The 23,158-nt window shown below is 43.0% G+C and overlaps 1 protein-coding gene across 1 annotated transcript; it reads right to left on the bottom strand.

Annotated features, from left to right (window-relative positions):
- On the bottom strand, positions 1-22,787 carry syt12 (synaptotagmin XII). Its single transcript, XM_068723310.1, has 8 exons — positions 22,716-22,787; positions 13,893-13,953; positions 13,012-13,205; positions 11,350-11,754; positions 6,653-6,868; positions 3,499-3,619; positions 2,848-2,981; positions 1-2,110 (listed from the first exon to the last, which is right to left on the bottom strand). Exons 2-8 carry the CDS (start codon positions 13,936-13,938, stop codon positions 1,937-1,939), a joined length of 1,290 nt encoding a protein of 429 aa, XP_068579411.1. The 5' UTR covers positions 13,939-13,953; positions 22,716-22,787; the 3' UTR covers positions 1-1,936.
- Between the last annotated feature and the right edge of the window lie 371 nt (positions 22,788-23,158).

Genomic DNA, 23,158 nt, shown 5'->3' with positions numbered 1-23,158 from the left:
TTGCTTTTATTTCAAACAGCATTCACACAATACACTGTATTCTTGAGGCACATTCACATCAAGTGCTAAATAACTTCATGCATGGTGAAATGAAGGCTACAGCTTGGTTGAATCAAATGCAAATGCTGATTGTAAATGAAAATATTGCTTCATTATTTGGCACAGTAGGAAATATTGTCTATTGTATGACCACAGGTGTGTTATTTTTGGATTGATTTTCAAAGTGAAGTGAGGAATGCAATCAGAACATGACCAAAAATGTAGCCTATGTTCTGCTTGATTATAACAAAAATCACAACAGTGCACAAGGCTGATGATGCTTCTAGATTTAGCAGAATTTCACATGATAATTCACATTCAAAGTACAACAAAATAGCACTATTGCACGATGTTGTAGAGAATATCTCGGACAGATAAAAAGCCACCTTGACATTCTGACTTTTGCAAGACCCATGTCACATTATCTTCCTTTTAATCATAAAAACGTTGAGCAAAATTACCATTCAGGCTTCAAGCTGCAAAGTGGCTCTTATTGTTTTTAACCGGGAACACCATCAGTGCTAACGAGAAGTTTGCAGGTATTTTAATGACAAAAGCTAAAATGAATGTAACAAGTGCCTGGTGACATCAGAATATCAAGGTGTTTCCTCTAAGACAAAATTAACTGTAAACCCATTTAAAGGGGTTAGTATACTTTACATCACAAGTTAAATTCCCAGAGGTGTTTTGATAATAGTTAATTAACCAGCAGCGATATTGGATGTTAAATATAGTGTTGTATAAATTAACTTTGGAGACTGATGTAAAGTTGTAATACTATGAAAAACGCGATTCGCACCCAGAATTAAGAGGAAAAAAAGGCAATGAGTAGAATGTTCTAGTACACTATTTACACTGTTAAATATGCTTATGCGATGTGTATGTCATTAATAATGTTAAAAATATAACAATGTAATATGATATTTATATGCTGATTACATCTGATTTGGCCACCCTGTAACAACTGCTACAAATTACAATTATTTCACCTGGATAAGAGTACCTGGATTTTTCTCTTTTTTTTGTTCAAAAGCACAATAAATACTGAACATACCAAAACCTCTATTATTTGTCAATCTCACTGTTAACAAATTACACAAGCAAATCCAATAGAGCTAACTCAACTCGGCTCTGAAACCGCTACGAAATCAATCAAGTAGGCGCAATCAATGACTGGTTTGAAAAGACAAATGAGTGTTTTCCTGAAAGAGAGGCGATTCCACCCCTCCGTCCAGTCGGTCATTCTCTAGACAGCTATAACAGGCTACAACCAGAGTAGGCACCATGCAGAGAGGGGGTTACTCCTGCCTAGGCTGGGCTCCTTTTGTTAATTGAGATTACTAAAAGTCCAAACCGAAAGAATTTGAGAGGGGGGGGGGGGGGGGTATCCACATATTCTTGTCTCCTCTGCCGTTGTTCTTGTCGAGAATCGTGATTCAGCCCGATTCTCAAGCCAAGGGGACACGGTTAATACGTAGGGTGCACACCATTCGAAAACTCATCAGCTTTCAGTGTGTAATTTGGGGTATGCACTGCTCCATCCTAAATGTCACCCTCACCCATAATGCAACCGAGCGAGAATGAAGCCAAATGCTAAAGACAGGATTTAAGCGTATAATTGATCCACGGGTCAATAAAAACACCATGTTCAGAGTCAAACACTGGCTTTTCAGATCCCCCCCCCTCCCCCCATGAAGATAAGGTGTTTACTCCAATATGTTACTCACCAGCATATTGACACATACCCCACCCACATAGTACCCTCATGTGGGCCAAAAACTCTTATCTCCCTAAACAGACTCGAGCATGTCACCAAATAAGGGTAGAGGTGAAGGGAACGCGGCTAAGCGAGTGTTTTACTTGAAACAGGTCGGGTTTGTACGAGAGGGAAAGAGAGCTAGATCCTGCGTAGGGGGTGCCACATGGACACGGGCTTCCTCAGAGTGGCCAGCATCTGGTTCCAGTGGGTGATCCCCATCCCGCTGGCCTCAGGGCCGATGATCACATGACCCAGGTTCTCACCCCGGCCGTCGTCTGTGGCCTCTGCCACCGTCACCCTCAGGGAGAGTTCCTGCAAACAACATAACATGGTTACACAACCTGCTGTGTAAGCATGACTCAGCGTCTTCTTAACAGCATGCTCATCCAGATCCAAATGGAATCAGTCTAATGGACATGTGTAATACAAATAGTAGAGTTTTTATATAGTTTTTGGCATTTTAACATCACTTTTTATGCTGTTTAATTGTATCACTGTCTTGCTCATCTTGTAAATAGCCAGAGGTGTAAGAGCAGTTACTCTTTGGGATTAAAAAAAATGCATGGACTGATACATGCATTTAACAAGCACATTTTATATTACAGGAACACTTTAATGATGATATCGTAGTTATGTTTATATTAGTATTCATGGATAAACATATGAAATATTTGAACAGCTACCGGATGGATTGACACGCAATTTTGTACACACATTCATCGACCTCATATGACGAACCCTTAACACTTTGGTGATCTCCTGACTCTTCTTGTAGACTCACCATGAGGTCTACATTTGTGGTGTCAAGTGAAATGTCTCAACAACTATTGAAAGTAATAACTTAAGCTGCATGTACTGTATTTTTGTTGTTGTGATACTTTAAGTACCGTTGTTTCAGTTACTATTGGCAATGCTGGTTTATTATTCTGTTTTTTTTACCACATTTTAGCTTATCTTTTTCCTTGACCTAAATTCCCCATGTGGATTAATAAAGCATCATAACATCATGTCCTCATTCAGGACTTTGTTGCCACAGTCCAAAGTGTCACCTGCAGGACGATGGACGGCACAGAGAAGATCATGGCTTCATTGAAGATGGGATTCGTGTCGTCCCGTTTGGTGGAAGTCTTCTTCTTGCTGATCTTCCTGCCGTCTTGCAGGAGATACACTTTGACGAATGGATCTGATGACGACAATGAGCGAATACGATTACGACCGTGTTTACATCTTCTAAAACCCAAGCTACATGTGTGCAAACATAAACACCCCCCCCCCCCACACACACACACACACACACACACACACACACACACACACACACACACACGCACAGACAGTTAGTGTTGCATTTAATAAACTCCTCATTAAATAGTAATCAGGCACAGTCCTACACACACAATTAGCTCTGTGGACGATAATGACAGTGTTTCGGTGGGTGACCTTTATTGGTACAATGATAGTGTGGCACTTATTGTGATGAACAAGTCATTTAAGTCCTATCTGCCTGTCTGGATATGAATAAACATATGACACTGAATCTGTTATTAGTGAGTCAGTAAGGTTTGTGTTCAGTCACGGCATATGAGTGACTTTTTGAAAAATGTGTATAGATTCAAAAGCAGACAGATTTATATTTCAAGAGTAACAGTCACTCATGCAGCTCAATTCACACACATTTATGACAAACGAATGTTCCCGACCTGCAGTGTTCTTGCTGTTGGTCCACACCAGATTCTTGCACTTGGCCACAACAACTGTGAGGCGCTCTGCTGTCGGCAAATAGCTGAGAGACAACAGGATCTCCCCAACTGCATCCACTGCCTGTGGAGTCATACCAGAGTGTGGCAGACGTTGAATACAACATGCTTTAAAGCACTTTTCACAAGCATGATCTCTTTAATAGTAAAGCAAATATCTTCTCACACAGCTGGAGATTTAGCTGTGTGAGCAGCAGTCTAGCCAAACAGAGCTTGTTCAACTACTGTGGGTCGGACTTAATAACATTTGTAGGTGGTACACAGCTAATATGTCTTTAAATCAGATAGAGCTGTGTTTAAATTACAAAATGGAAACTGTAAATGTTGAAACAAATGAATTAAATTAGTTAAATTCAAATGTACAAATATGTTGTAAATCCATTTTAGTATTAATTTGCAAGGTCATCATTTAAAGACAGAATAAGTAAATAGAATTAACAAATGCAAAGATTTAATGAGTTCTATTGTAAGTAATGTAAAAGAAAATTGAATTAATTCATTTGTTATAGCTTTTAAAAAAAAAAAAATGTATTCATTTGAATGAAACATGGTCAAAGCCTGTAATTAGTCCACTACCACATTCCAGGCTCCACGGCCATGGATACTGTTGCTGATATAAATAATGTAAGTAAGAGTAATTTGGTCTTGGTACGGACTTTAATGATCGTGCTCATGTGTCTGTGGTCACTGTATCTCATGGTTGGATTATTTTCACCTGTGAGAGTAGAGAGAGGCAGAGAGCATCAGCGTTGTTGTGACTGTTTTATCAGATACAAATACTAATCTGTAATCTCATTACATTTAGCAAGGAATCCACTCAACTCGGCTTTGAGTCTTATTTCTTAAATATGACATGTAGTTTTGCTTAACGTCCAGCAGAGGTTCTCAGCACTTAAATTTACTGCAGGAAGCAATACATGTCATGCTGGAATTGTGCCTAAACTCTGCCTTAAACCGAATCATTAGCATTATTACTTCCACCAGGAGGATCATGCGTTCGCTCGCATGTGTGAGTGAGTGAAGGAGTGTGCACCTCTGAGTCTGGCCGCCATCTCCGCCCCCCCCCCCCCCCCAGTTGCTACTCTGCACCAGAGTGGTTTGGACAGTGTGTTTGGCTAACCGCTAACAGCTAACAGAACTACCAGTACACACACTGCTGCGTACCTATCGGCCGCTGCTCTGAGGGTAACTTTTATTGTTTTGAACAGTGTGTTTGTACAGTTAACGGCTAACATAACTACCAAAACACACACTGCTGTACCTTGATGGAACTCAGCGGCAGCTAAGCGGGCAAACTGCTTACCGTATTTTCCGCACTATAAGGCGCACTTAAAAGCCTTTAATTTACTCAAAAAACGACAGTGCGCCTTGTAATCCGGAGCGCCTTATATATGGATCAATTGGTTAATTGGTTGATCCATACTGGTTGTACACGGCGCTCTGTCAAAATGTTTCAGTACGACTGGTAAACTACAAAGCCGCACCGCTTGCAGCATTACGGCTACCGTAGTCAGGGGCGTCGCCGAAGTAATAGCGGTAAACACCGGTACTGTGCTTACTCCTAGTCCAACACCACTTGTGTGTATAAAGACCCCAAAATGGCACCTTTCAAGAGACACGCTTACGACGCTGAGTTCAAACTCAAGGCTGTCAGCTACGCAGCCGAACATGGGAATAGAGCAGCAGCGAGAGAATTCAACATTAATGAATCAATGGTACGGAAGTGGAGGAAGCAAGAAGATGACCTGTGCCAAGTAAAGAAGACTAAAAAGAGTTTCCGAGCGAACAAAGCGAGATGGCCACAGTTAGAGGACAAACTCGAACAGTGGGTTGTTGAACAGAGAGCAGCAAGTAGAAGCGTCTCTACAGTCACTATTCGAATGAAGGCAACAGCGCTAGCACAGGACATGAACATCGATGAATTTCAAGGCGGTCCTTCTTGGTGCTTTCGCTTTATGAAAAGACGTAATCTCTCAATCCGCACACACGAACTACCGTCTCGCAGCAACTGCCAAAAGATTACCAAGAAAAGCTGGCCACGTTCTGCGCATACTGCAAAAACAAGATCACTGAAAAGAAGATCCGGCCAGAGCACATCACCAACATGGACGAGGTTCCACTCACCTTCGATATTCCCGTGAATCGCACTGTGGAGAAAACGGGGACCAGTACGGTGTCTATACGCACCACAGGGAATGAGAAGTCATCCTTCAAAAAGTGAGCTTTACGTGTTATATACGTACCGTAACTGAACAATGTTGAGTTATGCACTAACTTTTGATTTAGCGGTATCAGATTGTGTTTCTTTTACGTGTTTACAACTGAACAAGGCTGGGAGATATTGTGAATATGCACATTAACGTTTGAACAACGTTGAGTTATTGTGAATGCACTAACTACGTTTTATACGTAAGTTGAACAATTTCGAGAGTTACTATATTGTGAATGCACTAACGTTTGATTTAGTGGTATCAGACTGTTTCTTTTACGTGTTTACTGAATCAGGGAAAAGTTCCCCTCTACGTTTAAGTTACCGTATTGTGAATGAAATCAAAAATCAATAAAGTTTGACTGAATGATTTATCTGACTGTTTTGTTGACATTCCCTTTAGCACAGCTCCATCTAGTGGATGCATAACGCAACCCCAGTCAAACGTTTGACTGTAGTAGCTTCTATTCTATGCGCCTTATAATCCGGTGCGCCCTATATATAAAAACAGTTCTAAAATAGGCCATTCATTGAAGGTGCGCCTTATAATCCGGTGCGCCTTATAGTGCGGAAAATACGGTAGTTTAATTTAGTTTGTGTCAAGATTGCATGTAGCGTACTATACAACGACTTTGAGCTGCTTGCCTGCATACATCGCCGCTTGTTTTTTAGTTTGAATTTCACGAACCCTTACAGCCCATCAGTGTCTAGACTGGGGATTAGCCAATTGTGGTTTGTATTCATTCAATCACACACACTACAGCAGTGGTGGTTGTAGATACACCTGGTGGAGATCTGCATACTGAGTGCACCTTTCTAGTTCTTTTCTGTATTGCATTGCATCATATCAAATTGTACCCGAGAACACATTGCTGAATTATAGCTGACCTTATTGACATCTTGAAGGTAGAGCCAGGCGTTGAATGGTCGGATGGTCAGGTCCAGGTCTGACAGCTTGAGATCTGCGACCCCAGCGCTGATGTTTCTCTCCTCAGCATCGATACCAAAAGCTGCACAACGCAGGCTGTACTCCTCCAAAAAGGACGAGTCCATGGGGATGGAGAAGTGCTCGTCAAAAATCACGGTGAAAGCATTGGTCTGGATCTGTGAGAGGCATAAGACAGTTGAAATGTAGGGATATTTTTTACTTCTAACATTCACCTCTTAGGTAATTTAACTGTGTGTTAAGTTGAGAGGCATCAGCAGACATGTTGGTCATCTGAGGGTTGATTGCTACCGATGACTTTGGCAAAATAAACACAGAGGTAATAAAAACTCCTGCACAAAAGTGGCTGTTTGCAAAGATTGTAAGGCTGACTTTACAAGAAATATGTTCGGCTGTTACAGCTGTTAGTCTCTTCATCCTCTACCTGACAGAGTCAGGCTGTGAAGCACACAATGACCAACACTTTCCATTTAGAAGAACATCTGTTAAAGGGTCAATACAGCCACAATAAAAAAGACAGATTCTGAGAGTTCTGTTCCCTCAATACAAATGAGGTGAACTTTTTATTTTGTTTTTGAAATACTCTAGACATAACCCCCATTAAACTCCTAGCAGTGTGTGTGATTATCTATAGTAATAGGGACATTGTTTCTGGAAAGACACGCTGCCGTTTCTGAAATGCAATTTTCAGCAGCACAAACTAAACGATATTCACCTTCATTGTATTGGAGTGGAGCTGTAGAGTTACGTACGTTCATAGATACTACGTATTGGCTTATTGTTCTGTGTACATCCCTCATTTATATATCAATATGCACTATGCTACTGTTGGCACGTCCTGGTTAGATGCCGATACCTATTTTGTTATACCGGTGCTGACTGTGTGCAAAAGCAATAAAGTTTAATCTAATTGAATCAAATGTAAACTAAATGAATCTAGTCCAAATATCTTGCAATTGAAATAAAACCCAAATTGTCTGGGTAGGACATTTTTTTTTCTTCTTTTTCAAAGTGAGGCAGAACCGGTCAAAATAGACCGACAGTGAAGCCATAGAACAATACCGAGCTCAATACCAGGAGCAAGAACAAATCAAATACATGTGTGTAGGTTTATCAGAAGGACGTCTGACGTTATGTAGAAGACTCTGCACAGAGCGAGTAACATTTTTTACAGATTTCCGATGAAGGTGTCTGTATTGTTGAGAGCATGCGGTGCATTAAGAGAACAAGGTCATGGTGGAGACTTTTCACACCATGTCACATTTCCAAACACATTCCTTTCACTCTGCTGCAAATAGATATTTGCACTGACTATCATACTGTAAAAAAAGGGAAGAAAATAACACCAAACCAGTTTGCACGCCATGAAAACATTTTTATATATTTTTTTCATCGTCCAGCCTCAAAACCAAGTGGATTCAGATCACTATTCAATTTATTTTCTTGGCAGCCAAAACAGCTTTTACAATGAAAAGCCGATTCTGAAGGCGGTTTGGCCTGGCCAGCAGAGCACACCATGACTGCTTTAGATTGAAGTGATAGACTGCAGCTGCCACAGTGACCACATGCTGATTTCAGGCCATCATATAGTAAAGAACGGGCAGAAAACGAGGGTTTACCAGGCGGTCGAAGGTTACCAGGCAACTAGTGAATGTGCAGGGAGGATCTCATAATAGCTCTTTTTTCACCCCAGTGGTTTTTCTTGAAGTGTTAAATATATCTGCTAAATAGAATACTTTAACGTAAATACAGTCAAACAGAATAAAACAAAAGCATGTGTTGTGGTCAGCACTAGTTGTTTTTGAATAAAGGAATTGTGAATTAAGAGCACAGGGTATGCAGATCAGCCTGTGAGGCCGGCCTTGGATTACGCCTCATATCAAAACACATGAAGAGCATGAAGAGCGCTATAATCTTACATCTAATACTAACATCTGCTGTGCAATTGTACATAAATAAACAAAGCAGACAGTGTCTCTCTGCCAGCCCAGCACACAGACCTGCACTCCATCCACAATATGAGTCCATCTGCACTGTCAGGCTTGGGGGGGGGGGCATAACAATGGCGATGTGTGTGGTGAAAATGAGGCAATAAAAGTGTGTGTGTGTGTGTGTGTGTGTGTGTGTGTGTGTGTGTGTGTGTGTGTGCGTGTGCGTGTGCGTGTGCGTGTGCTATACAGAAGACAGAGAAAGGGAGAATGAGAGAAGAGTGGCATGCACATTATTACAGGCAAAACAAAAGCAAGAAAAGGCGAATAAATGGAGAGAAAAAGAGATGAGGGGGCAACATTTGATGAAAGAGGGAGTGATAGACGGGTGATGGGCGAAAACAAAAACAGTGACAACAAAGAGGAGAAAACGAGCGAGAGAAAGCACAGGAAAACAGAGAGGGAGGGGGAGGAGGAGGAGGAGGAGAAAGAGAGAGAGAAGCCGGCTTGACCATTAGGGCGAGAGAAGCCGATGTCAGCATTTCTTTGGTCTTCACCACTCTTCGACATTAAAGAGGGAGCCGCTGCTTCCATTACTATAACACCCAGCCTGAACGCATTAATGCAACACACAACAACATGCTCAAGTAAGGGGACACCCCCCCGGTGAGTTTGAGCGCACAAACTGGACCACGTTCACACGAGGCGAGATGACGGTGAGTCACAGCCAGGCAGGGATTACTGGACTGTCTGCCAGCGTCTCTCTAAGAGCAGGAGGCGAGCGGCAGGTGTAGCAGATGGAGGGATGTCCCCCTGTTCTCTTCCTGTCTGAACTGTCCCTTCACCGTAGATTCAAGCTTTTCAGGAAATTGCTTTTAGTGGAGAATATGGATGTTAAGACAAACGACACAAGCACAGAATTTAAAAACAAAAATCGAATGTAATGTGTTTAAAGGAAAGATTCAAATGAAGATTAAGAAGTAGTTAGAGTCAGATACTGTTAGTAATTTTAGTTTGATCATGTTTATCTGTCTTTTTTATTGTGTATAAATAAACAGAAATCTTATAGCACAATATATTAAAGTTCATATTGGGATATAAATGACGACAACGTACATTTTGGGGGGATTTTTAATTGAGGAACAGCTTATGTAAAATGTTTTTGACTTATTCACAAAAAGAAATCCCCCAAAAATGTATGTACCTCATCACATTGTCTTGCTCATTGATTCGCTGTCCCTGAAGGTCTCTTACACCAAATATAGTATGCTTTTATACCGTCTCATGGTATTTTCTATATTTTCACGTCATCCAACCCTATCATCTATCTGTCACTCACCTTTATTATATTGTGACTTGAAGCATCAACATTTTAAACTGAGTGAACTGGTAAGGAATCACTACTCATAATTAGGACCGTTACAAGTCCTATCATCGTAAAAACGGCATAATCCATATCATCATGTTCATCACCTAGAATGCAGGTAAACACAGGTTAAATTAGAGCCTGAGTGAGCTGGAAGTGAATCACATCTACTCCTGATGAAGGTAAAGGATGTGGAAAACAACCTTCCTGACTACATCCAGCTCCCAGAGGGCTCGCCCCTCAAGTAAATGAAACGGCCTCCTCCGTCAGACAGGGAAGGATTGGCTTGTCAAGCTGCAGGATCAAGCCTCTCATCCCGTGGGACTTATCACTGTCGAAAATTCAGCCTGGGTTAAAATCTTCAACGCGGTTCAAGTGAGCAAAAGCTTCCTCCTGAGCGAGACGGCCTTCAGACTCACACGTCTCCCTCAACGTCAGGAACCACTTTTATCTTCAGCCCTTTGAACAAGTTCAGTCGTCACGGCTTAACAGCTAATTAACCATCTGATAAGCTTTTTTATTTTTTTCATTTTTCCCTCTTCAGTCCTGAATTTCTGCCCCATTAGTAGTCTAATGGCGGTTATGCTGAAAGTCTTTAACGAGGAACTTTAATGATTCTTAAATTATATAATGATCTCATGTTTGAACCACCAAAAAAAAATACATCGCCTCTACTTAACATTGAGCGTGAACTTGTAACCTAGTACATTTTTGGACTTTTGCAATGGCCATTTTTCAGCCATTTTATAGTGGTGTGGCTTTGTCTGTCCATTGCTTTGTTCCAGACTGAAATGTCTCAGTTACTATTAGATGTATTGTCATGATCGCATTTGGAACAGATATCCACCACCATCCATTGTGAGTATCCTCGAGATATAACAAATGCGTTGAATGTATTTGTGAAACCTGTTATTTTATTGCAGCAATGCTTTGTTTCTTGATTACTACCATCTCGTAGATTAGTAGAATATAACACCATTGGCAGGAATGTGCAATTGGTAACCTGCATAAGCATGCACATGTGTACTCAAGAAACCACTCTTTAAACACTGCAGGGTACCTTGAAGTGATTCATTCCTAAACTCTATCTTACTAATCCGAGAGCAACAACTTTGTCTGCCAGGTGATGATCTCATGATGGCATGATCAGACCATGAGAAGTGGTTGGAAGTTCCAGTTAAAGCTGGAAAGTTCCAGTCTTTTGTAGGATTTCCAAAGTCTTTCACACTCAAGGCCAAGTGGCTCCACATACCGAGGAGAACCACACCGTATCACTTCAGTGGTGTGTCCACTTTTTTTCATTTGAAGGCAAACATACAGCACAAAAAGACAACAGCTTCCTTACCCGTGTGACTCCCACACTGATCTCCTCCGGCCCCAGGGAGACTCTGATGAAGCAGCGGGGGAAGTCTCCCTCCTCCCTCTCCAGCAGGTCTTTGCCCTGGTGCAGAGTGATGTGGAGCAGTCCCGGCCCCGGGCCCGGATGCCTGGACGGCTCAAACTCGAGCGTCACCTCCAGCTGGCCGACCGTGAAGTCGTGGCCGAAGTTGTTTGCGATGGAGGAGATGGAGCTGAGCGAGTCGGTGGAGATGGATCGGTTGAGCTGGGCCATGCCGGTCGGGTCCAGCTCCCTGCTCATCAGCTCCAGGTGGCCCAGATCCCTGAAACAGTCCGGGGTGTCGCCGAGGGCCAGGCTGGGTTTGCGGCTGGAGGTGGTGGAGGTCCGCCGGTGGTTGTTGGCAGCCACCCGCTTTAGGGAGGAGTTAAGTAAGGACATTTTAAGGGTACTGACACGGAAAACTAACTGTGAACTGTTTGCAACTACTGGAAAAACTATTCACACATCTGGAAGTTTGAGAGAATCATCAGCATTCACTTGAAGTTATGTCACTCCTTTTAGCTCTGTTTTTGGTCTCTACCAACTATTGAGGGAAATGCTCTTAAGCGGCTAAATGCTCCACTTCCAGCTTGTTGCTACCATTGTTTTCCTGCCGTTTGTTTTCTGAGGTGTTAGTGTACATTTAGGTTTTAGGTGCATCACTACAAACGACACCTTTCACATAGTTTCCACATGAGTTGCTTTCACTAAACTCCTTTCAATTAAAAATTTTTTCCCAGTTTTGAGTTTTGATTATTCCTGTCATGAACTCTACCAAAGAGGTTATATTTTGGGGTTTGGTTTGTCTGGTTTTTAGCAGGATTACAGAAAAATTACTGGCACGAATTTCATGAAACTTGGTGGATGGGTGGAGCGTAGGTCAAGGAAAAACCCATAACATTTTGGAGCGGATTGGCCTTGGCAGTGTCCACACTCTTCGCGTGACCTTATAGTTATCAATAAAATTGTACTCGTCGAAGTAGCTGGTGAGATCTGGAAACACTGTGACATCGCTAACAAGAACGCTATGGGCAAGAAACACATCAGATGATCAGGTTAGCCAAAGTAATTTGGAAGAAAAAACATAGGTGATTGATGAAATAATTACCCAAATTGTCCTGCTTGTGTGTCTTGCTCCATCAAACCTTTTTTGCGTTAATGTCGTCATGTTCTCAGATCTCAGAAATGACTTTAGTTAAAGCATGTTTTCCCAAACGATAGATATGAGGACCACAATTACAAAAACAAGACCCAAAATGTAAGAAACCAGAATTATCTTCTGACGTAGAGATAGTCAATCGTGTGTCATTGTGGCCCAAGACTCTGAAGGTGCAACTAAAAGCAGTGAATTTCAAAGACCGAAAGCGCTTCAGCCACAGGAAACTTGTCTTTGAAATCAGCTGCTGCCGTCTTCAATTGGAAAGAAAACCCTCAGACGTCTCGACCCTCCGTCCCACATGATTGCTCACCACTTGGTCCAAGCGAAGAAGCTGCTTGATTTTACCACTGACTTCAACCTCACTAAACCTCTCATCTCCCTGCCTTTTAGATATATATATATATATATATATATATATATATTTACACAACACTGATATTTCAGAATTCTGAGAAGCAATGTCAAGGTACCTTTTGTCTGGCTTCTGAGAAGGAGGTTCCATATTTTTCTTGCAGGTATCGATAGTCAAAGTTGGGGAATGGGGACGGCGCGGGGAACGTTCCAGATTTCCACAACTTCCAGATGTTGAGCCCGGCCACGGCCAGTAGCACGAAGAAGCCCACCAGGTAGATTCCCACCTCCCAGCCGGGTGGGTTACGCACCACTGAAACAGGCGCACAAAACAAGTGCTTCAAGCTATCCATACTTCCATTTCATCAAAGATAGCATGCCGTTTGGCTTCATAACCGTCTATATTTCAAATGTGATGGAGGAGTTTGATCACCGGTGGAAGGGCACAATCAGCCTGTTCCAGGCCTTGTCATTTAGCACTGAGCATTGAGATGACATTGGGAGCATTCAGGATGTATAAAGTTTTCTGTAAATCAAATAATAGTTTGGGACAAAATTGAAATGCCGCTCTTAAAAATCAAAGCATCTCATGTTGCATTTTAGAGATGGATTATGAGCCTGTGCAGAGCTGGCCTTCTCAAGATGAATTGCCTCTGTGGGGGACTTTGACAGCTTTATCCCTACTTTTTTTTTTTTTTTTTTTTTTAACACAAGAGATAAGCCAATTACAAAGCAAGTCAAAATGTCTTGTAACGTCGATGGCCTTCAGCCGAAGAAGTTGTAAAGATTGTGCAAGGAGGTGACAGTAGCTGTCAAAATGACCTGCAAGCAGAAACAACAAATGCAAAGAAATACAAATACTCTCATACTGATACACACACACACACACACACACACACACACTCAAATACATTTACAACAGTGTGGATACAATCACATCCATTAACCCAAATAAGGACAAAAAAAACAGTACAGGAATATGTTGGAAGTGTCCACTCACCACTCAGATGGTAGCCTGATATATCCCCAGTTTGAGCGGAGGACATGGTGCTGCAGCCAGCCTGGAGGGAAGAAAAAAAACATCCAACAGAGTAAAGTCTGACAACCAGAGCTGCTGCCGGTCTTAGAATGAACTACAGAATAGAATTAATTAAAAATGTAATTCTGGTTCATCATCCAGAATAATATTTGGATTGATTTTCATCTATAATGTATTAAACACTCAGCAGAGGGAATTAATTATGTTTTGCAGAGTATAATTTAATAACCATTTCATACTTAGTACAAGTAATAACACTTTTGAAAATGTATCCTTATAATCTCTCGAGCTCGATCCTTTGGCTTCAGCATTAATCAGAGTAAACATTGCTGAATTGACTTTGGGCCGCAGGGCAAAACGTACCGTTGGATCTTAAGGACTCCTGACATCCACTGCTGCTTCAGATACATTCACAATGAGACGCATGCGTAACAGGGGATGTCAGGGCTCTGGGTGGATTTTTACATTTTGGCCCTGGTCTCTCTGTGCAGGAGTGGCCAACAAAGAGCCAACGGTCTGCAGGTTGTCTTACCAACTGAAGACTTCACCCGCTGATAAGTAGAGGAGGGGGGGGGGGGGGGCGGGGGGGAACCCATGGCGGACGTGATCTGCTGAGGTGATTGGTTCAAATGAAATCCTGCAGACTTTTTGGCCCATAGTTGGCCATCCCCACTCTAACAGGTTGATACTACATGATTACAGAAATGAGCGTTTTCTGGCTAAGGTTTGATTAGGTTTAGGCAATTAAAACGACTTACGGTTAAGGTCAAGTAAAGATTGCGGCCCTAGTTTAAAAGAGTCATTTATTGAGCACGGATTTTGCATTATTACCCTTCTATGATATTGTCAGATTCACATTGGACAGTTTAAAAGCAGAACCAGAGATATTGTCTTCTTAATTCCACGCATTCTTGTTCCTCATCAAAACCTGCCGCCTGCATTACCCACAATGCAATTCAAGATTTATTCATGCTACTTAAGTCTTTATTTGTAAGACCACAAGAGGATGTGTTAAAGGGAAACATAGGTTGTTTTAAGTCTATGAACAAATGACTGATGCTGTTGTTTGAGGACATATTCTACACAAACAATACAATGAATCAGTAAAATATCAAACTATGTTGTTGTTGTTTTTTCCTACTGTACACGTAAACGTCATCAGTTTCCCAACCCTGCTTGCAGTACCAGAACTCAGTGATTGTACATTCACCATAAGAGCATATAGTTCTTAGATTTTTAAGTTAGTTTAGTAAAATCAATTCAGTTTTCATAAAACAGCAGCAGGGCCTTTTTTCTCTCTCTCCATGAGACGAAAGAGAAGAATATTTTCCTGCGCCCTACTCTCACTCTGCAAACAGAAAAATAAAAAATATAAAACGGTGGGCGATGGTGTGTGACTCATTTCTCCACCCAAGCTCCCCTCCTTCCTCCTCCTGCTCCCCCGCTTGTTGGAATCTCCCCATATCTCGGTGACTCGGGGGAAATGGGAGCATTACACTAATGATATAGAAAAGGGCTGGAGGTTGGGGGGGGGGGGGGGGGGGGGGGTCGACTCAATTCTGCTGAGCGGTTTGCAGGCAACGGCCATGCAGGCCAATTAAAGTGGCTGACGCAGTGCAGGGCCCACTGACAGATGCTGATGTGCCATTAGCAAAGTGTGGGGGATCTCTAGCAGAGTGTGAGCACCAACCAACCAACCGACCAACCAACCGACCGACCAACCGAACAACCGACCAACCGAACAACCAACCCCCCAAACTCGGCCCGGCATCGCTCAGATCAGCTTGGCTCGGCTCAGCTTAAGGTGATGTATGAGTGTTGGTCCAGGGGCGGCTCAAGGGAAGGAAGGAGAGGAGGAAGGATCAAGGATGGAAGGGGAAAGAACAAGAGAGAGAGAGAGAGAAAGAGAGAGAGAGAGACAATGTTTCAGACAGATTTAGTAAATAACAATGAGGCAGCGTGGGCGCTCCGGCGCCTCAGTGGGCTTCGAGGTGGCAGAATACAAAGAATGAAGTCAAACTTGCCTGAAATAGAAATACGTGAAATAGCAGCGCCTGCGGATTTGAGGAATTGGATGTCTTTTGATCATTTGTCTAAAAAGGTGCAATTATTCCCTAATATAGTAGTCATAACCCCACAGCCCTGTCAGATGAACTCAAGGATCACTTCAAATTGACCTCAACCTAAACCATTGTGTCTTATTTCCACGACATCATCAGACATGTCATGTTTTCCCTTTTAGATTTGAGACTTTCCTTTTCGGCTGACAGCTCATTAACACACAGCAGTGAAGGGAAAGGTGGACATTTGCATAAACGCTTCCCCACTGACGAGTCATCTTCATGCCCACATGATCTAGACTCTCTCGCTTCTTTAGATTTATCTCACCATTGCTGCAGGGACTCTTGTCTCTGATAACATCCCTCATAAAGCCTGAAACGTTGTGTGTGTGTGTGTGGGGGGGGGGGGGGGGGGATGCTTTAATTACCGAGATATGCATGAAATGAATATCTTGTCACAATGTCAGCGTGCGAAACAGGCTGTGATGAGCGTTAAGTGGCATGTGAGTGATGCAATGGAAGGGAGCCCGTGATATTTGTGAAATGTAATTTTCCGGATCAGTAATGAGGCTGTCAAGAAAAAAACAACAACAAAAAGGAAAAGTCAGAGTTAATAATCATGCATCATGTGTTTTGTCATGTGGCAGCAGTTTTTGGGGCAATTTCATTTATTTTTTATTTAGATCTCTATTAGTTGTTTTCATTAGAACGCTATTCCTGAGAACCATATATAAAAAAAAACCACAGAATGATAAGTATCAACGAATTCTCGTTTGAACGTTAAAAATTCCGTCTTGAACCTAGAAACAGTCCTCTGACAACCTGTGGAGTTTTTAACAACGGACCCGTCTTTGATACACTTTCCTGGCCGACAGGTTGTAAAGGATGCTCCGGCCTTCCCAATGCTAAAGGAGACACGGAAGGAAGCATGGAAGCACCTTTTCCTGAGCACTTAGAGAATTCAACCAGCTCTCATCATGGCTGCCACTGACAGCAGATACTTCCATTTCACTCAGTTAGGAACCTTCCCGAACAAAAAAAAACATTATCGACCGCAGCCTGAACCTCACATTGCTTCCAATGATTAAGCCAGCGCCTTGTATGGCGAGTGTGCGTGTGTGTGAGTGGGTGAATGAAAGGCAAATTGTAAAGCCTTTTTGGTCAAAGCGCTGTATAAATGCAGCCACATACGGTTTAAAAATTCATTTGTTTGTCACCCACAACAACTCAGCAAACTAGAGTCTTCACCTAATATGTTTCTGTCAAATTGTCATGTTTCATAGAGTAACCTCAACCCCTTAATAATCAAGGACATTTTGTTTTTGCAATTCTGATTGTTAATCGGAACAGCATGACTGATTTAAACCAACTGTAGTTGTTCCTATTGATTTCAAATTCAATAGGAAGAACTATTCATTAAGAATATGGTTTCATTCTGTTCTTCATACACAGATAGAAACTGCACATGTGAATCCAGTAATCCCATCGTAGTTCTAGGAGTGTCTTTGTTTCCTTGGTTTCTCTGTGGTCTGGAGCAGGGTCGGCAAAAATCGCTGTGACTAGGGAGGAAGCAGACGCTGCAGTCAGCCTCCTCCGTGTCTCCAGCTGGACACAAACAGCAAACCCAGCGCACCCGCAGCAGATTCTGCACTGTGGGTACAAATGTGCCGTATCCGCCGCTGTTTGCTGCTCACGGTCAGGAAGAAAGAAAACAAGAAATTCCCTCCATTGGAGCTGCACGTTGAAACAGGTCTGATCAATAGAACAGACACACTGATTTATGTCGGCCCCCCCTCCCACCCCACACACACACACACACACACACACACACACACAGAGAGCAATAAAGAGAAGAAAAAAAAGGAAGGAGAGGTTAGATAAGGAGAGAAGTGAGACAAGGATGAGATAATAGAAAGTGATGAGGAAAAATAAGAAGAGATGAGGGTCTGTGTTGAAAAAGCAATGAGAAGGAGGGAGCAGCTGGGAAAGAAGAAGAAGAAGAAGAAGAAGAAGAAGAAGAAGAAGAAGAAGAAGAAGAAGAAGAAGAAGAAGAAGAAGAAGAAGGAAGGGATCACGGGCCTGTCAGCTCGCTCTCCCAACAACTGATCAATCAACTTTGCTTTTAATCTCACCCAATGACTCCTAATCAAATTAACTGCCTCAGTGAAACGGCCAGATATAACACGGCACAGCAGTCCGTCTCTCTGTCCTACCTCCTCACAGTCCTGCCTGTTTGTTTCCACGCCAGCCACACTTTGACTTCCTGGTTTGGACAGCTCATTTGGTGCATGGCAAAAGTAGCATTGCACCGGCTGGCGCCGGCTTTTAAATGTCAGCGGCGGCGGCGCCAGCTGAGACAGGATGAACCTGCGCGCTGCAGTCAGAGTTAAAACAACAAATTCTGAACTCAAACTTCTTATGGCAAGGCTCAGAGGTATATAGTGCGGCTCGTCCTTCGGTCAGAGGATCGGCGGTTCGATCCCCGGCTCCTCCAGTCCATGCTAGCTCTGTACTGAGAGGTAAATGCTCATGCTAATATGCTCACAGTGATGATGCTACCAGGCGGATGTTTAGCAGGCAGAATGTTCACTGTGTTTACCGTCTTATTAAGCATGTTTGCATGCTAACTGGCACAGGTGAGGCTGATGTGGATATTATTAGTTTCACCAAAGTTATTTCAATTCATCCGAGAGTGATTCATCCACAGGGGACCATGAATGTCGGGACAACATTTCTGACTTTGCCATCACTAATAAGATGTTTACTTGAGCTAAGGGTGATGTTTCAATCCAGGAAGTCTCTGAAACACGTGATTTGGTCAAATATAATGTTGTGTACAGATCGGCCTTGGATTAACAAACATAAGATCAGAATTGACCACCAAAATATCTTTGATTCTCATTTTACAATCAGTTCCAGTCGACCTTTTAGCCACAACTATGACACTAACAGAGACACTAGACTGTGATGTTTGCAAATCAGTTTAACTGAAAATATAATCAGAGGCGTCTTTGAGTGTACATACCAGCAAGCAGAGAAATACTTGCGCTCTGTCTACTTTGATTATTGAGTCAAGGGCTACTTAAACAACTCTCGCAACTGGAATTTGATCCGTCTCCAAAAAAAATCTGACGTTTAAATATTTTCTCTCCTTCTTTGCAAGAGACAGAAAAAAAAAAGCTCTCTGTGCAGTTTGTAATGAGCTTTCGATAAAAATAAAAAAAAAGCCTTCTTACTTCACTCTGAACCGCATTAAACATCTGAATGTTGAAAAGGCTGCAGAGGGTGTTTGGCTGAATTAACCGCAGAATGATGTTTTTTGCCTTATCTTATCCTGATGAATGTTATTTTTCCAGAATCAGCATGATCAGGGTTTCACACAACGTGGAATGCGTCCCACTACAACCACAGTCAGCAGGGTGATTAAAGAAGCTGCTGAGTGTTTTTCCTTTCATTCCCACACCTGTACGGACTTCTTCCAAGCGACTTGATTTTTCATTATACCGACTTATTAGATCAACAACCTGACAATTAGGCTGATACAGGACAGGGAGAGCACTTAGTGCTACAAAGACATCTGTCAGACCTGACTTCATATTTGGGGAAAAAGGTTCATTCACTTTCAATAATGTGAAGGGTGGAAGCCTAAATTCTTCCAAAGTGGGGAAGAGCAGTGATTTGAAGCCAAGTCACAGCTTTATTGATTAACTATTAAGTAGCAGCAGTCAGATCCAAAGGTATTTGGGCAGCAGCACAGGTTTTTATGCTTCCCCTCTTCATCCTATAGGCTGAATCTGACTTTGAAATACACAATTCACAGAGGGGACAGAAGGGATTTAATACCAGCGAATAACGCCGGCGCCCCAGCTGGCTGGTGTGGCCGTTGGAACCGAAGTGATTTTTCAAATTATTTTGAATGCCTGCCCACCAAGATATGGCACCAATCAAATTACTGGAGAAGACAATGTCAGGTGGTAAAAACTCACGTCCCCAGGACTAAACTAAAGGAGACGAGCCACGAAACAAAAAAATCGTTTAGGTTACATTTTGCCCAAATAGGAACAAAAGCTAAAGAAATCTTTTTTTTTTTCTCCGTATATGTATTTTCATCCATACTAGAAACCTGCAATGTGATTGGAAAAATTTGAATAAGTTAAAGGACATTTGGGGAAATTTGGGGGATTTTCTTAAAATGAGATGAGAAGATCGATGCCACTCTCTACTGTCTTTACGGTAAGTATGTAGCCGGAGCTAGCAGCCAGGTTAGCTTACTGTAGCTTAGCATAAAGAATGGAAACTAAAGAGTTTTAAAAAAATTCTTCATTCCAGCACTTCTCAAGCTCACTAATGACGCCACTGTTGGCTGGAACTGCAACCAGATAAGAACTACTCATGGTCATTATTACACTCTGGACCTTGTGCGGATTAAACAAATGAGTTCAAACATGTTAATTAGGAGCCGTTTGCCTGTGCTTCCACTCTGTTTGGAATACAGATGCGAGAGTGACATAAACAACGCTGCTTAATGCCTGATAACTTCTACTCTAGGAGTCTCAGCGTCATAAACGTGATTCATCTTGTGATACTTTATTTTTTTACGATTGTCTCTCCAGCCCGCTGCGTTTTCGAGGCATCGCCGGGAGAAGTGAGCTGTATTTGGCAGCAGACTGCTCCGACCACACACGCATTCGCCATAAAGTCAGGCAATCCATTTCATGATCCATTCTGGAAATATTGGTGCGGTGATACATTAAGGCGTAAGCCACCGCTCGATCTGAGGAAAGAAGCATTTCAATAGCGGCAGAGGGCCTTTAGGTGTTACATTAGACTCACAGAGCCACACGTGTCATCGAAATGTCTTCGTCTAAGTGCTCTCAGTTCTCTTAATGTAATAACACTTTTCTTTCAAGGAGTTCAGCGTGGACGCATGGATGAGGAAGGTGGTGTTAGGGCTGTGTGTGTGTGTGTGTGTGTGTGTGTGTGTGTGTGTGTGTGTGTGTGTGTGTGTGTGTGTGTTTGTGTATGCAGAGGCAGGGGAAGCCCATGACCGGGAGCGAGAAAAAGAGTCGGTGTTAAACGAATGGCTGAGATGATTGCGAGTGCTGGTGGAGGAATTGAATTCTGAGCAGGTCGTATTTCAGCCCGGCCCGAGGAGGAGGCGAGAGTCCCAGTGACACACACACACACACACACACACACACACACACACACACACACACACACACACACACACACACACACACACACACACACACAAGGCTATTTTAGCTCTACTGCCAAGCCACTTCACACAGACATCCAGCATCATTAGAAAGCTGCAGGGAACACGCTTGAATAGTTGGCGAGTTACTCAAGTGTTGAGGTCATGTTAAAAAAAAAATATATATATATATTATATATATATATACACAGTATAATCAGCACAGGTGGTGGGAAACAGGATGTCTACAAAGCCAAGAGAGAATCAGTCAACTTCAGTTTCAGTAAACAGGATCACAACCAGCGGCAAAAGCCACAGACACCCACTCAATCTAAAACCTCTGCAAGCCTCACAGACCAACCAGAATACATTCTGTTATTTTCCGGTGCCATTATCTGCACCACTTTATAGGATTAACATGCGTCCAAAGCAACAACCAAAACCCCCATGTGACATCTTCATTCTCCCAGCGAGACGCTGATTCCAAACCTTTTGATCAGTTTGACCTTTGTGACCAGTGAAAGCAAAGCGATGTCCGCTCATGAGCCCTTTTTTACAGGGTTGCGAGCTGCAAACCAAATTGCACTAAATGCAGACAAAAAGCAAAAAAAATAAATAGAAATATGATGTTTTGGGCTGGGTTGGGAATCTGTGAGTGAGTGACACACAAGCAAACACACTGTTTGACTTGACAGTATATACAATCAGGACTTTCTGAGCAGTTCTTACAAAGCAGTTTGTTTCAGGATCAAATGAAACATTGAGGTGTTTTTTTTGTGCAAAATACATCAATATTCAGCAAACTTAGGTACTGGAAATATTATTGTTTTGATAATCAATTTAATTTATTTTGACTATTATTACAAATTAGACTCAGAGGGCTTTCCACTCTGTGCAGCATAAACACTCTCGCTCCTTAGACCCTGATTGGAAGCATACCTGGGTCTTAAATGTTTCCCCTAAGCATTCGAGGCGTAAAGATTAATAGCAGCCCTAAAAAAGCTGAGTAAAGTCTATTAACAGCAGACTGCCTGAGCCTGACTATTCCACATCCCTAAAGCTGCCCATCAAAGCTGCACTAAGTTTTTCCAAGGCCACCGTTTTTTTTCAGTTGGAGTTCAGCAGAGTGGTGCTGAATGGACAGCTCCCGCTGCCCGGGGTGCCATTTGTCATCGTTCCTTGAAACACCAACGTACAACCTGCTCCTGGTTCGGGTCGACTCGCGATGCGCATCATTATTTGAGTCGACTGAGAGAACCGTTTGGAGTCGCGGACACGCCGCGCCAGAGAAAAGCCTGCCATCCCATCCCGTCCGCTGAGATGCATTCACACCGCGCAGCTAATGCCTCGCGCTCTAAAAATGAAACCCCCTTCACTGTCAACACAGAAGCAGAGGAGACCCCCCCAAAAAAACAAAAACGCATGCGAGTCCCAAGTCTCGCCATGATACATGTTGCGTGTTGTGCACAGAGGAGTGCGGGCGCGCAGCGGCTTATGGCAACGGGTCGAGCACGCATTTCTTACCCGGAGTTTTCTTTTGGTGCAGTAGGGAGGAAGGAGCAGGAGGAGGAGGAGGAGGAGGAGGAGGAGGAGGAGGAGGAGGGGGGTAGACCAACTCCACCGCTCTCCCTTCTTCAGGCGCCTCTCTCCATCCAATGACACCGGTGCCGGTCCGGTCTGTGTGTGTCCCCCGGAGGTCTAGTGGACGGGAGGGAAGACGGCGTTCACGATCCCGTTTTCAGCGCATATCCGGCCAGCTGGAGGAGGAAGATGAGCAACAAGGGTGATGATGAAGAGGAGGAGGAGGAGGGGGAGGAGGAGGATTTATCTTCCACTCGGAGGTGACCGGCTGTGTGTGCTGCCGCTCACTGGAGTCTGAAGAGCTGCTGCCAGAGGCATATTTCTGTACGAGCCGCAGCTCAGCCCCCCCGACCGACCGACTGCAGAAGGAAAGAAAGTCCCCACCC

Source organism: Cebidichthys violaceus, unplaced genomic scaffold (genome assembly GCF_023349555.1).
Source record: "Cebidichthys violaceus isolate CVI_PGR_0920_01 unplaced genomic scaffold, fCebVio1.0.p SCAF_3, whole genome shotgun sequence".
Classification (NCBI taxonomy): Eukaryota; Metazoa; Chordata; class Actinopteri; order Perciformes; family Stichaeidae; genus Cebidichthys; species Cebidichthys violaceus.
Note: the sequence above shows the minus strand (reverse complement) of the source record. Positions and strands in the feature narration are given on the sequence as shown.